Raw genomic sequence first — 12,281 nt, forward strand, 5'->3', positions numbered from 1 at the left:
CAATAATGACAACAGTTACATGTCTTTACCCAGATTTTGCTTCTAGAGCTTCAGCAATAACTCATTGTTCTGTACTTAATACAGAAAAACAAAGAGTTCAGAAAGCATGGCCCACAAAGTGTCCCAACCAATGGATTTCATTTTAAATTTGCAATTGTAAAATTGGAGTATAGAAACCCAGTACAGCCAAGTATTATCCTAGCAGCAAGAAATGTAATGTTCCAAAATATTATCTCTAGCTTTGCATGTCACATTTCTGTAAAAATATACTGTATCACCAACAAAAATGATATCCCTAATATTGCATGCATAGGAATCTCTACATTCAAGTCATGCTGATGAGCCTATTTCCCACGAGGGGAAACTTAAATGAAAATGCCCTCAAAGAAAGTGAACATTAATATGAGCCGTTCATATTATTAGAGAGAGTGGAAGGAAAAGTTAATTTAGATTTTCCTTCCTCTGCATCGGAATCCAATCATCCCTGCAGCTTGTGCTTCCAGGCCTGCGTGTTCTTTATGGACTGTGGGGACTAACACGAGCAGGCTGCTGCCACTGAAGTGATGCATTAGGTGTGAAGAGCCGCTGTGTCATGGAAGATAAAACATACAGCATAAAGTGAGCTCCCCTGAAGAGCTCAGGCGCTAGGTGATCTGATTCATCACTATGATGATCTTTTATCGCCAACAGGGAAAGTGCCAGAAATATTCAAGGAAAAGCAGGAACAAAAAGCAGTATTTCACACAGAGACATGAACCCTAGACATGTAAAATGACAAAATTAATAAAGCTCTGTGTTTATTAACATATCAATTCTCAGTCGTTTACCCCCTGAGGAATCAAAAATTATTTCCAAGGAATCCTTCAGCCTTCTACACTGGGAGTCATTGGAGAAAAATGCCCCCCTCCATCCTAAAAGTAGTGACTAGAATACTATTCTTACAGATAGATAAAAAGATCCCTGGGATCAATGCCGCTGCCTTTGCTAAGTGGTGCTGCAGAGAAGAAAATGTTATTATCGAATGGGAGGTTAATCTGCCACATCTTTAGAACTCCTAGCAACCTCTTTGGACATCTTAGTTGACAATGGCTGGGCTATGTAGACCCAACAGCAAGACTGTATTACTGATTTTGTATCTGGGCATTGCTGGGAGCCCCTGCTAAGGTATACCTTGTGTAAACGTGGTTAAACTTTGCCTCAATGCAGGAGCTTCCTGTAATAAAGACCAATCACTGCTATTTATTCTCTGCTTGAACATGGTGACTTGGTCCAGTATCCACCCCTCTCCTGTAGTTCCCTGCTGGTTCCCGCTCACAGCCATGTCCTTTGCAATATCCAGTGATAATGAAACTGCTGCCTTTACAGAACAATACCTAGCTTTGCACAATGTGGATTTATATCCTTAGTAACTCTTCAAAAGTTATTATAATGTTTGTATGTATGTAAACAATATGCAGCATTAAATGTAAATAAAGACAATATTTACCGTCTGCCTCTTTCTCCTTCCTCCCTTTGGTTCTACTGGTTCTCCAGATGAGTTGATAGGCCAAGCTCTCCCTGATTGATCAGTTCTGACAAGGAGAACCTCTTGATCTTCTTTAGAGCTTGATTCCTACAAAAAAAATGAAAAGTGAGAGAATTAAAATAAATTCAACTGCATGCTCCAGCATCTGACATTAAACTGAAATATTAGATTCAGGGACTCAGGCAGCGATAGTCAGGAAAATAGGTAAAGTACACTGGACATGGGCTACTCTGTGCACCTCTCTTCTCTTGTGTGCACCACTCGCTGCCATTACCAGCAAACATGGCAAATTCCCTCTGTATTACTGTAGCAGCTACAGCCTCTGCTGGGTAATAGGAAGTTTCTGAGCACAACACAGAGCTTGGTTGAGAAATATGATGTAACACAGCTCTATGAGAGTCCTTTGCTAATATTAAAAATGTAACTGCAAGCGAAATATTTAAAAGACTAATAAAAACTTTAGAACATTTCATAAAGTTTTATGATATAAATTCTATCCCAATACACTCTCAAATTAAAGGATAGAATAATAAAAAAAAAAGTAATGATGATCACAAAATTAGTTTGACTTCGCCACTCATGAAAGTCTGTCAATCTTGTTCCTGTTAGACTTTTTTCCATTTACTAAGAATCTTTTGATTATGTATGGCACTGTACTCATTGACACTTTAGCTTTTTCTTTCTTTCTCTCTTAAAAGATGGACCTACACTTTTAGCTTTAATGGTCTGCTTTTAGTTGATTTTTGTTAATTGCTTTCTTCTTGCCATTAGGAAAGGCAATATACTACATACACCTTCCTGCAGTCGAATCTTGCTTCAGAAGGTACTGTAAAAAGTTTATTCCAACAGTGTTTTTACAGACAGAGGGTTTGGAAGTGATAAAGTTTGGAGACCAGTATGAATTGTTTCCATCAATTTATAAGGTTTTGTTGTATTTTAGAGACCTCTAGCACCTTATGATAGATAGATAGATAGATAGATAGATAGATAGATAGATAGATAGATAGATAGATAGATAGATAGATTAGATAGATTAGATAGATTAGATAGATATTGTACAGGACTCCGAGGGTGGGTCCTGGATGGCAGATATATTCTCTTCACTTTTGCTCCAAGTGCCTTTAAAAACAGGTTTTTGACTGCGGAAGCAATCCAATGAGTTTTGTTTGGTGACCAATGGTTACTGTTTGGCTAGTTTCTTTCAGGACCTGGTCTCTGGGATAAGAGGTAAGGATCAGACGGCCTTCTTTTCCCACCACAATACAGGCCAGGTTTTTAAGATGGCCAGACAGGAGCAGGGTTTGGCTTAGTCTGAGAGTAAAGCATAAAGCTGAAGGCATTGGGCAGCTCAAGTTGTTGTGGCGTACTTTGACACCACAACCCCTCACTACTTGTGAGTATCAAGTGCCTTCCTGGATTATCTGCTTGGGCGGCAGGACTGTTTAACCTCCGACATAGGCTACGTACACACGTCAGATGATTCTTGTCCGATTACCCCTTTGGCTGTAGTATCGGACAAGAATATGACATGTGTACAGCGCTCATCCGACATCGTTCATGGATCCATCCTGGTGAATACACGACGGACGAAGAATGATTAACGATCGTAGTACAAGTGAAGGGGAGAAACTGCAGCAGGTTGCCACTTGCTTACTTGTTCTCCCCTCTCCATAGAGCAGAACGGCGCTGTATGTACATCGCTCATTCATGCATTGTGCATCATGAAAGATCCTTTCCAAAAAAAAAAAACATCTAATGTATGTACATTGCCTAATTGCTAAAATAAGCAGTTTTGTTTTCTGCTGGGTTATGTGCAAGCTAAAATAAAATGACAAACGTGACGTTCTACAGTGTCTTGTGTTATTCCAATGACGTTCTACAGTGTCTTGTGTTATTCCAATCCCCTTAACTTCAATATATTTATATATATATATATACATATACATACACACACACACACATATATATATATACACACACACACACACACTACAATAAACTACATTATGGCATGTACACTCGCCAGATTCCATGACTCATTTTGCTGCTGCACTGTTTAATCATTGGCTAATCTTTCCCTAATCTCTATAATTTAAACATTAAAAAACAGATTTATAATGTTTGTTTAAAAACCTGTAAACTATATAAAAGATACAGTTCCCTTTATTAGAAATACACCATTCTAGATCACTCAGAAACAAGATTAGAAGCGCACTGCTTTATCTTTTCAGGTCTGTAACCGGTGGAGATTTTATCTTAGTTGTAATGCTGTGAAGGATTCTCTTTAATGGCTCATTTTTCTGCAATGTTCTCAGCCTGATGTAGAATACCGCACATTTGTAATGGAGCATTCAAGGTAGAGGAACAGTTTGAACCAAACATTTGCATAAAGAACCTAAGCCACAAAGCTGGACTTTTTCTTTCTGAAGTGCCTATTCAATTATTCAGAAGTGCAGAAAGTGTTTAACATTTATTGCTAATGAATCTCACTCTGATTTTGCCCTTTAAACAAAATGATTGTCGCTTTCTACTTTGGGAGTTATTTTTCATCTTTCCTGTAGTCACAGCAGAACTAAAAATTAAAACTGAACTCTGGGTACAATAAAATACTACTAAATTATTTTGATTCTGGTGTACCTTTCCCATACCTGTTTTTATTTCATCCTTCGGTGGTCCTAAGCTGCAAAGCACTGATAAAATGTGTCTTCTCTTTGATGCAAAGTGTTTATACGTGAAGTCAGTGCCCTTTTTTTTGTTTTGTGCCTCGTACAAAAGTCTGATGTACGGTATTGTTGCTGGAATGATCTTTTTCCAGAGCCAATCTGTTCAATGGAGAGGAGAGAACGAACGAGCGGCAACTCGATGAACTCTTCACCATAGGTGTAAACAGTGGTCATTCCTGATTTGTCATTCAGTTGTTTTTCTCGGGAGACGATTATTGACGATTGACATGTGTATATAGCTTTACATTGGTAACTATCACCTCATATATATGGATAGACACATGTGGAAACCCAACAAATGTCATGGCGAACTTGATAAAACACAGGGTCTTAATATGACTTTAATTGTACATTACACTGACATTCTGTTGTGTTAATAAAAATTAATTCATACTCAGCATTGCCCATGTGCAATATAATGCTCCTTATATGCAATATAATGCTCACCTAAGCCAAGAGAGAACTTGCATACTCATATAATGAGTCCCAACCTAAAATAGCAGCAGGAGAATACAGTTGTAGACACTTCAGTAATGATTAACAAATAGTCCCAAGAATACAATAAATAAGGCAATAAAGATATAAAAATGTAGATATCTAAGTATTGTGAGTGGCCACGGGTCTCACTAGTATCCAGAGCCACTTTCTTAAATTTGTGGCAATAACATAGATATGTCACCGCTGTAACTGAGCTCATCAGAATGGATCAGAGATTGATGAAAATCTTGCTTGTTGATTTTTTGTTGTTAACTTTGGGACCTAAAGTGACCGGCTAAGTTAATTTATCCCTGAGACAGGTATTAGCATGCAAGAAGTGATTATGCAATGGTTATACCTGTGAGTTGCCATAAAGGATCCAAAGCACTTGGGGGCAGAGACAGACAATAGCTTAGAAGATTGTAGGGTTTTTTAAATGAAGAATTATGCGTTTTATTATATTTTTATCTACTATCCTGCCCTTCCACTGCTGATTTGATGCAAGCTTCTCCCTCCGGATACTTGTTAAAAATAAAAAGCTATAAAAATGAAGACAATATCGCAAAGTCCCTTATTTAAGTTTGAATGCTTATCTAAAATAAAGCAATTATTTTGTACTAAGATTGTCTAATTGCTTTTTGTTACATTTTAGTGTTATGTATAGAATACATAAACAGGTGAAGAATGATGATTTATAAATGTGGACACAGATGACATGTGTGACATCTCCCTCTGGTGTCGTTATGCACATGCCACTTCAGTCTTTTGGGTTTGCTTAATAAAAAGTGGCATGTTCCTGGCGCTGCAGTACATGAGATTTATCCATTGTCAATTCCTATCAATGGCTGGCTTTTACAAGGGAGTTATTGGCACCCCCATTGTCAGACAAAGCAGGCTCTAAGGAAAGGTTCACCCAAGGCTGGCACCTTGCCAGCCACTCAATCCCTCACACTGCAGTGCTGCTCCTAAAGAAACAAAGTGAATTATCACAGTCAAGGTGCCGTCACCTATGAAACCCTATTAACTATTCAATCAGGTGCAAGCAAAAATAATGTATTTTGAGATTTCCTTCTATGTATTTGAGTATTTATTGCAAAAAGTGAACTGTCACCACATTTACTACACTAGGTGGCGGTTGGTGACCCCTGTGTTGTGAGCTAACGCACCGAAACTTACCGAAAAGTGCCGGCTTGTGCGCCCAGCTAAATGGGGCTAGGGAGAACACTGGAATTGGGAAGGATTCAAGATCATTCGTGTTAGTTAAACTGACCTGAGAGTTGCTAATTGCTCATTGCTCAAGGAACCCTTAAGCAATTTCTAGAGGAACCCAGGGATTCTACAAAACGAAGGTTGAAAAGCAAATATAGACTCGCGTGTGAGCAGCGGTTCCCCAAAACCATTTAGGAATTTTCCTAGTGGATCAATAAATGACCGGCCAGGGATGATTGCTGTCATGTCAGATGAGAGGGGTGGAGCGGGGTGCCTCGTGCTCATACTCCCTATAGAACTGAACAGAGCGCTCATTTATTTTACTAGAATCGATCACAAAAGAAACTAAAAAAAATAAAAAGTTTGTTTTGAGTATATATGAGGATAAAATAAAGGCAGACAGATATGAGAAAGATACAATAAAAACAAAATATAAACAAGCACTGAAACAACTCCTGCAAACAAAATCCTCGGCTCTGAACTCTGATACGTTCAATAAAGCGCCGTACTCGGTAACCATATCTGTAATGCAGAGACGTCTCCCAACAGCAGATGCTTAAAAAGCTTCACTGACCAAGTCTCTATTACCGAGAATTCATTTTCCACACCAATACACAATACCCAGTGAGATCTTTAATTTAAAATGGCAGTGACAGAAAAGACAGAGGCAAATTACGGTCAATGCAAATAGCTTGAATGGAGGTGTGATATTTTTGGATACTTTTAAATTACTTTTGTCAACTCTTGCCATGCACAGTACACAGATCATTGCTTACATGATGAAAACGAGGATAGAGCAATTACCAACGAGGAAATTAATTGCTTTCGAAAACAAATTAAAGTGGACCTACCAATAAAAATCACACTTTGCATATTCTAAGAAGGCACATAGCATTACTTTATCACATTCTTATTTCCAAATAAAAAGTATTTGCTCTGAGCCTAGATCACATGGTCTTTGGCAACCAAGAGAACTGTGGGTATCTTGGGTGAATAGAGGCAGCAGTTTATTTATTTTAGGAAGACTTGTGAGAACAAAGATCAGCAATGCACACAGCTGTGAAGACCAACTTAGCAAAAAAGCAGATACTGCATATGTAATACAGCTGCAAATATGACAAACCATGTAGAGTTGTCCCCAGCACTTTTTAGCCCAGTGCACCACCCAGCACTTTTCAATAATCGCCTGGCTGTTTTTGGGTGGCTACTGAAAAGTTGGGTAAGAATACATGGGCAGAAATGCCAAAAAAAGAAAAAAATATGTGAATACATATATGATGTATGATATGAAAATATGTATTTAAAAGGGGGTAAAAATACATTGGCTCAGTCTGTTTATATTTTTCCCATTTTTACAGGTTAGAGTATTATTGACTTTTAGGTTGGGTACATAACTTGCTCTAAAATGATCTTTTGTACATTATAGTTGACCAGTAAATGGTGTTGCGTTACAAGTCAGATGGCAAGAGTTTCTTATACATTTGATCATTTGAGATAAGGAGACAGTGCCATCTAGTAACCCGAGTATAAACAGATTCACTTTATAATGGCATTTTCAGGTGAAAATCTTGGTTTATACTCAAGTATATTCAGTAAAATGTTCAGGGCAGGGTCCTCTCCTCCTCCTGTTTCACCCTCACTACCTACCCACGATTCCATATCACACCTCCTATTGTATGTTACTTCCCCCACCTCCTAGATTGTTAGCTCTTCGGGGTAGGGTCCTCTTCTCCTACTGTGTCACTGTCTGTATCCGTCTATCATTTGCAAGCCCTATTTAATGTACAGCGCAGTGTAAAATGTTGGTGCTACATAAATCTTATTTATTAGTAGTAACCAATAATAATAATAATAATAATAATAAATTATTTAACTATTACTAGCCTGAATGTTGCTGGATTTGTAATTTGATTAGAATCATGGGAAATGATTAAATAAAATATAGAATATTGATCAGCTCCTCAGCAATGTGTAAAATAAAAATGTTAAAATTTACAAAGCTGAACATGCTGCTATATAGAATAAATTAAGCTGGGATTTGTGTATGAATAAGTAGTGAAACATTTAGAAAGATGATGCATTTGGAAAATGACTTAAGATCAAATGAAATATAACCACTGATCTGAAACTTACAATTCTGAACAGTATCTAAACAAATAGTAGTGTTACCTTATATAGGACAATATAACAATAATAAGAGCAATGACAACAAAAACTTACTCATTATTTATTTTTTTGATTTCCCACCCCAGCAGTAAATTTTGAAGGAGAAACCCCTAGCCCTCTAAGATACTTACATCACATATTCCAGGAGGCTGTGAGCTGCTCCTTTTGCTCATGCCCCAGATGGGGCATGCGTCATCAGGGCTTTCCTCATATAAAATTTACCAACCGCATAAACTCATGCATGCGCAGAGTGAGATCGGCACTTGTTTGTTTACACTTGTTTGCCTGTCAAGAGACATGTTGCCTGATCTCAAGCATGCGCAATACTACAAGAACCCAGAGGAAAAAAGGTAGAAGTATGGGATGTAACAGAAAGCTCTGTGAAGACGACAGAACACAAGGCAGCACGGGATTCATTGGGTGTGGTAAGTACATTAAGTGCTCTACATGTCTAAGACCATCTGGTTGTAAGGGTCAAAATGCAAAATCATTTAAAGCTCCTAGTGCATAAGTATTATCTACAGACATGAGAAGAGTAAAGGATCAACGATGGACTAAATGCAAATATACCTTCTATTCTAGGTAAAAGCACATCAATACAAACAGATTTGATAAAAAGGGACCTCAGATTTTGTCATTACTTGATACTGCTAAACTCAAAGGGCCCCTTAGAAGTGATGCTTCTCTATCAAATCTTTAAGGAGTCTATTTATAAAGTAGTGTATCTGATAATTCATTACTGGTGGAGAATCCTCAAGGTCCATGTGTTTCAATGTCCACCAGGGAAGTTTCAGCCAATGTCAGATTCACTGCTTTACAAACAAACCAAGTGTAAAGCTGTTTTAAACTGCAGTAATGTTCCAGTTGCAAAACACGAGATCCATGCTCCTGTATTTTTCTTTGCTGCAGTTTGACAATACTGATATGCATTCAAGCAAAAACTTTTGTGACTGATTTTCACCCAAGTGGTAAAAAAGTTTTGTGTTTAACTTGCCCTTTAAAAGTCACCCTTTTCCTCTGAGCGACATCGTTCACCCCAGACATGAAATTAATCTCCTGCTAGTACAAGTCATTAAACCAAATGTCAGAGCGCTGTAAGCATCATCTCTACTAAAAGGGCTAATGTACCTGATGGGGATTTTAAACCTTCCCCATACCTTATACAAAACTTTTGGATGGACATATATATTAGAGCAGTGTTTATCAACCTTTTTAACATGGGGGAACCCTTGCTATTTCATGTCTTCAGGGACCTACCTCTATATTCACCATATCCACAGCTCATAGTACATTGGTGTGGTGGTCATTAAAAAAATGCCTCATGGGGGCGTGTCCTGATGGCGGCGGAGTAGGATGCTTGCAGCCCGAGCTCCGTGTCCGCCTGAGGGAAATCAACAGTGTAAGCGCAGCAGCGCCTTTGTTTCTTCAGAAGCATGGGTCCCAAAGCTAAGGGGACACAGAAAGGACGCCCCGGAGGGGGCGATACCTTCTCCGGAGGCATCATCAGCCTCTTCCCCGCGGATCGCGACAAGGCCCCAAAGCCAGGGGCTCGATTTTTGATGGCAACCGACGGGCAGGCACCATCGGCGCGGAGCATGCAACAGAGGGCCGGCTCGCAGCAGGATCTTGCAGCACAGGGATCAGATGATTCCACCACCCCATCATCGTACAGCCTGAATCCCCCATCCTCAGCCCCTGTATGTTACCTTCTTTAGCGGCATTTTCAGGCCATAGCCCAGCAACTTTGGATACCGAGGAGGAATGGGACTGGAAGGCCCATCTCCGTGCCTTACCTACCAGGCAGGACTTAGAGTATAGTATAGGGCGCCTGGAAGCGAGCTGCAAGGCAGAGTTTAACGCCTTGCGCGAATCCGTACAACAAGTTACCAGCGTTACCACAGCTCTACAAACCCAATGTGCTGATCTTTCTTCACAAGTAGTATCCCATGCGGCTGTTCTGGAACGCCACGAGACCCAAATTAATATGTTGTATCTGCTGCATGACGACGCTGAAAACCGCAACAGGCGGAATAACATTCGCATACGGGGTTTACCTGAAACCATACCAAATTCAGAATTGCCCACAGCGGCCTACTCTATATTTGCTAAGCTCCTTGCTGTCCCATCTGATGTTGATATAGAGATAGATCGGATACATAGAACCCTGGGCCCACGCAGTACAAATCCGCAACGCCTCAGAGATGTTGTTTGTCGGATTCATTTTTTCAGAACCAAGGAAGACATCATGCAAAAAGTTAGAGAATCTACAAATATTGAATATGCTGGGGCAGATACAACTGCTGCCTGACCTCTCAAAACATACGTTGGATCTCCACAGGGCTCTTAAACTGCTCTTAACAATCCTTCGTGAACGGAACATCCCTTATAGATGGGGATTTCCCTCTCATTATCAGGTCGGGAGGTAGGAATCTTGTCCTACGTGAACCATCAGACCTGCCTCACATTATACGGGATCTGCATCTTCCTGATATCCTATTACCTGAATGGCCTACGGCGGTTTCACTTCTTAACAGCAAACCAGCACCATCACAAGCTCCTCCACGACTTCCGCCTGACAGTCCTCCAAGCACCTCTGTGGGACATTCTTCGCCGCCTCCTTCTTCTACGACCTAACCAGTTGCTTCGGTTCCGCCAACAATTTTTATTGGATCTCGGGACATCTTTAGCATCGTCCTAGGAACTTCTTCCTACCATCCTAATTTTTTTTTTTTTAGGCTACCAACAACCACTGGATTACCTTTGACCTCAACTTGTTTTATACCTCATTGTGCCTGGCTGAGAACACGGCCCGCCTTTGTCTGGAAACCTTATGTGCCTTTGGCAGACGTTCTCCTTCACTATGGGACTTTCCATGAACTGGTAGCTATGTTAAGCGATCTTTATGCGTTTACTGTTGCTGTTCCTGCTGTTATTCTGTGCTTTATTATGTTTTGGGCCCACTGGGGGAAATGAAACTTAGAAGAAAATCTTCTTGTAGTTCATATTCTGATATGTATAGCAGACATAGCTGTAACCGAGTCCCTATTTAACAATATTCCATGTGCATTTAGCACCTATTAAGAGTTTATTATTAGGGTTTTTGGCTTATATTCCATGGATGCATCTTAAATTTTTTTTTTTTTTGCAGGAAAGTATTGCAAATCCTACAAATAGGACTGTCACCAAACAGCATTGTATAGCCTTGGCATATAGAAATTGATGAGGGTGCACCATCATTCTACTTAGGGTGGTAATGTAAAAATCAATTGCAATATGGGTAGACATGCTTGGCCAGCTTTTGTAACAGATTTCCTAATGCCCTTGCTCTAAGACTTATCAGGTAAGTAATTGGTGGAGGTATAGAAATCAAGATGAATAGAAAACTATCCTAGATGTATTCTTACAGCAGCGAGACGCCCTGATCAGATGGGAAGCTCAGCCTCAAGGCTTCATTTTCAGCTTTTAGTATTAGGCAATCATCTAAAACTGTCACATAAAAGAACTAAATTGTACTACAACCTTTTTTATTTTTGGAAAACCATTTCACCGTATTTCTATTGCCAGTATCTGTGTGAAGTCTGAACTTTGCACACAGTCACCCTTTAGTCCAGCAATTCTTAGCTGAACATGGAAAAAATACTCTGATCCGATTATGCAATACAGGTTTACTCTGTTCAGAAGGCATAGACGCCCATTAATGTGACAAAGTAAGAATATGGTTTTCATTATCAGCTGGTATTTCACTAAAAAAAATAGGGTGAACATATTGTATTTAAATACAATACAAAATACAGTTTAGCTTTGTAAATTACCCAAAATTTAATATGACCCAAAGTTTTCCTTTATTAGAATAAAGAGTTGTTTAGGTCAGCAAGAGATGATAGCAATTCGTTCAAATAATAAAAATGCAAATAAAAACAAAGTATTGTAATAAGTAATCATCCTGAAGATACAAGGCCTTGCTCAAGACAGATCATGCAGGGCAATGCACGTTTAGGAATGGCCAATACACCGTTTTATGTCTTTATATTCAATGCACTGGAATGTACAAGTATCACAATCTAACTAGCATTTATAGGAGGATGTAAGAAAAGACATGAAGACACAGCAAGACCTTTTGTTAACAATGTTCATGGGATACAAAGTGTTAAGCATTGAGTGTGATGTGAAGGAAAGTTGAA

At 39.3% G+C, this 12,281-nt stretch overlaps 1 protein-coding gene across 1 annotated transcript in view; it reads right to left on the reverse strand.

Annotated features, from left to right (window-relative positions):
* Positions 1 to 12,281, reverse strand: part of CWF19L2 (CWF19 like cell cycle control factor 2) — a 74,432-nt gene that overhangs the window by 38,940 nt on the left and 23,211 nt on the right. The window contains exons 6-7 of the mRNA XM_072398648.1: positions 1,831 to 1,949; positions 1,487 to 1,612 (exon numbers count right to left, since the gene is read on the reverse strand). Coding sequence (XP_072254749.1) covers positions 1,487 to 1,612; positions 1,831 to 1,949 — 245 coding nt within the window. The remainder of the gene's footprint in view (positions 1 to 1,486; positions 1,613 to 1,830; positions 1,950 to 12,281) is intronic.

This window comes from Pyxicephalus adspersus, chromosome 1 (assembly GCF_032062135.1).
Source record: "Pyxicephalus adspersus chromosome 1, UCB_Pads_2.0, whole genome shotgun sequence".
Lineage (NCBI taxonomy): Eukaryota > Metazoa > Chordata > Amphibia > Anura > Pyxicephalidae > Pyxicephalus > Pyxicephalus adspersus.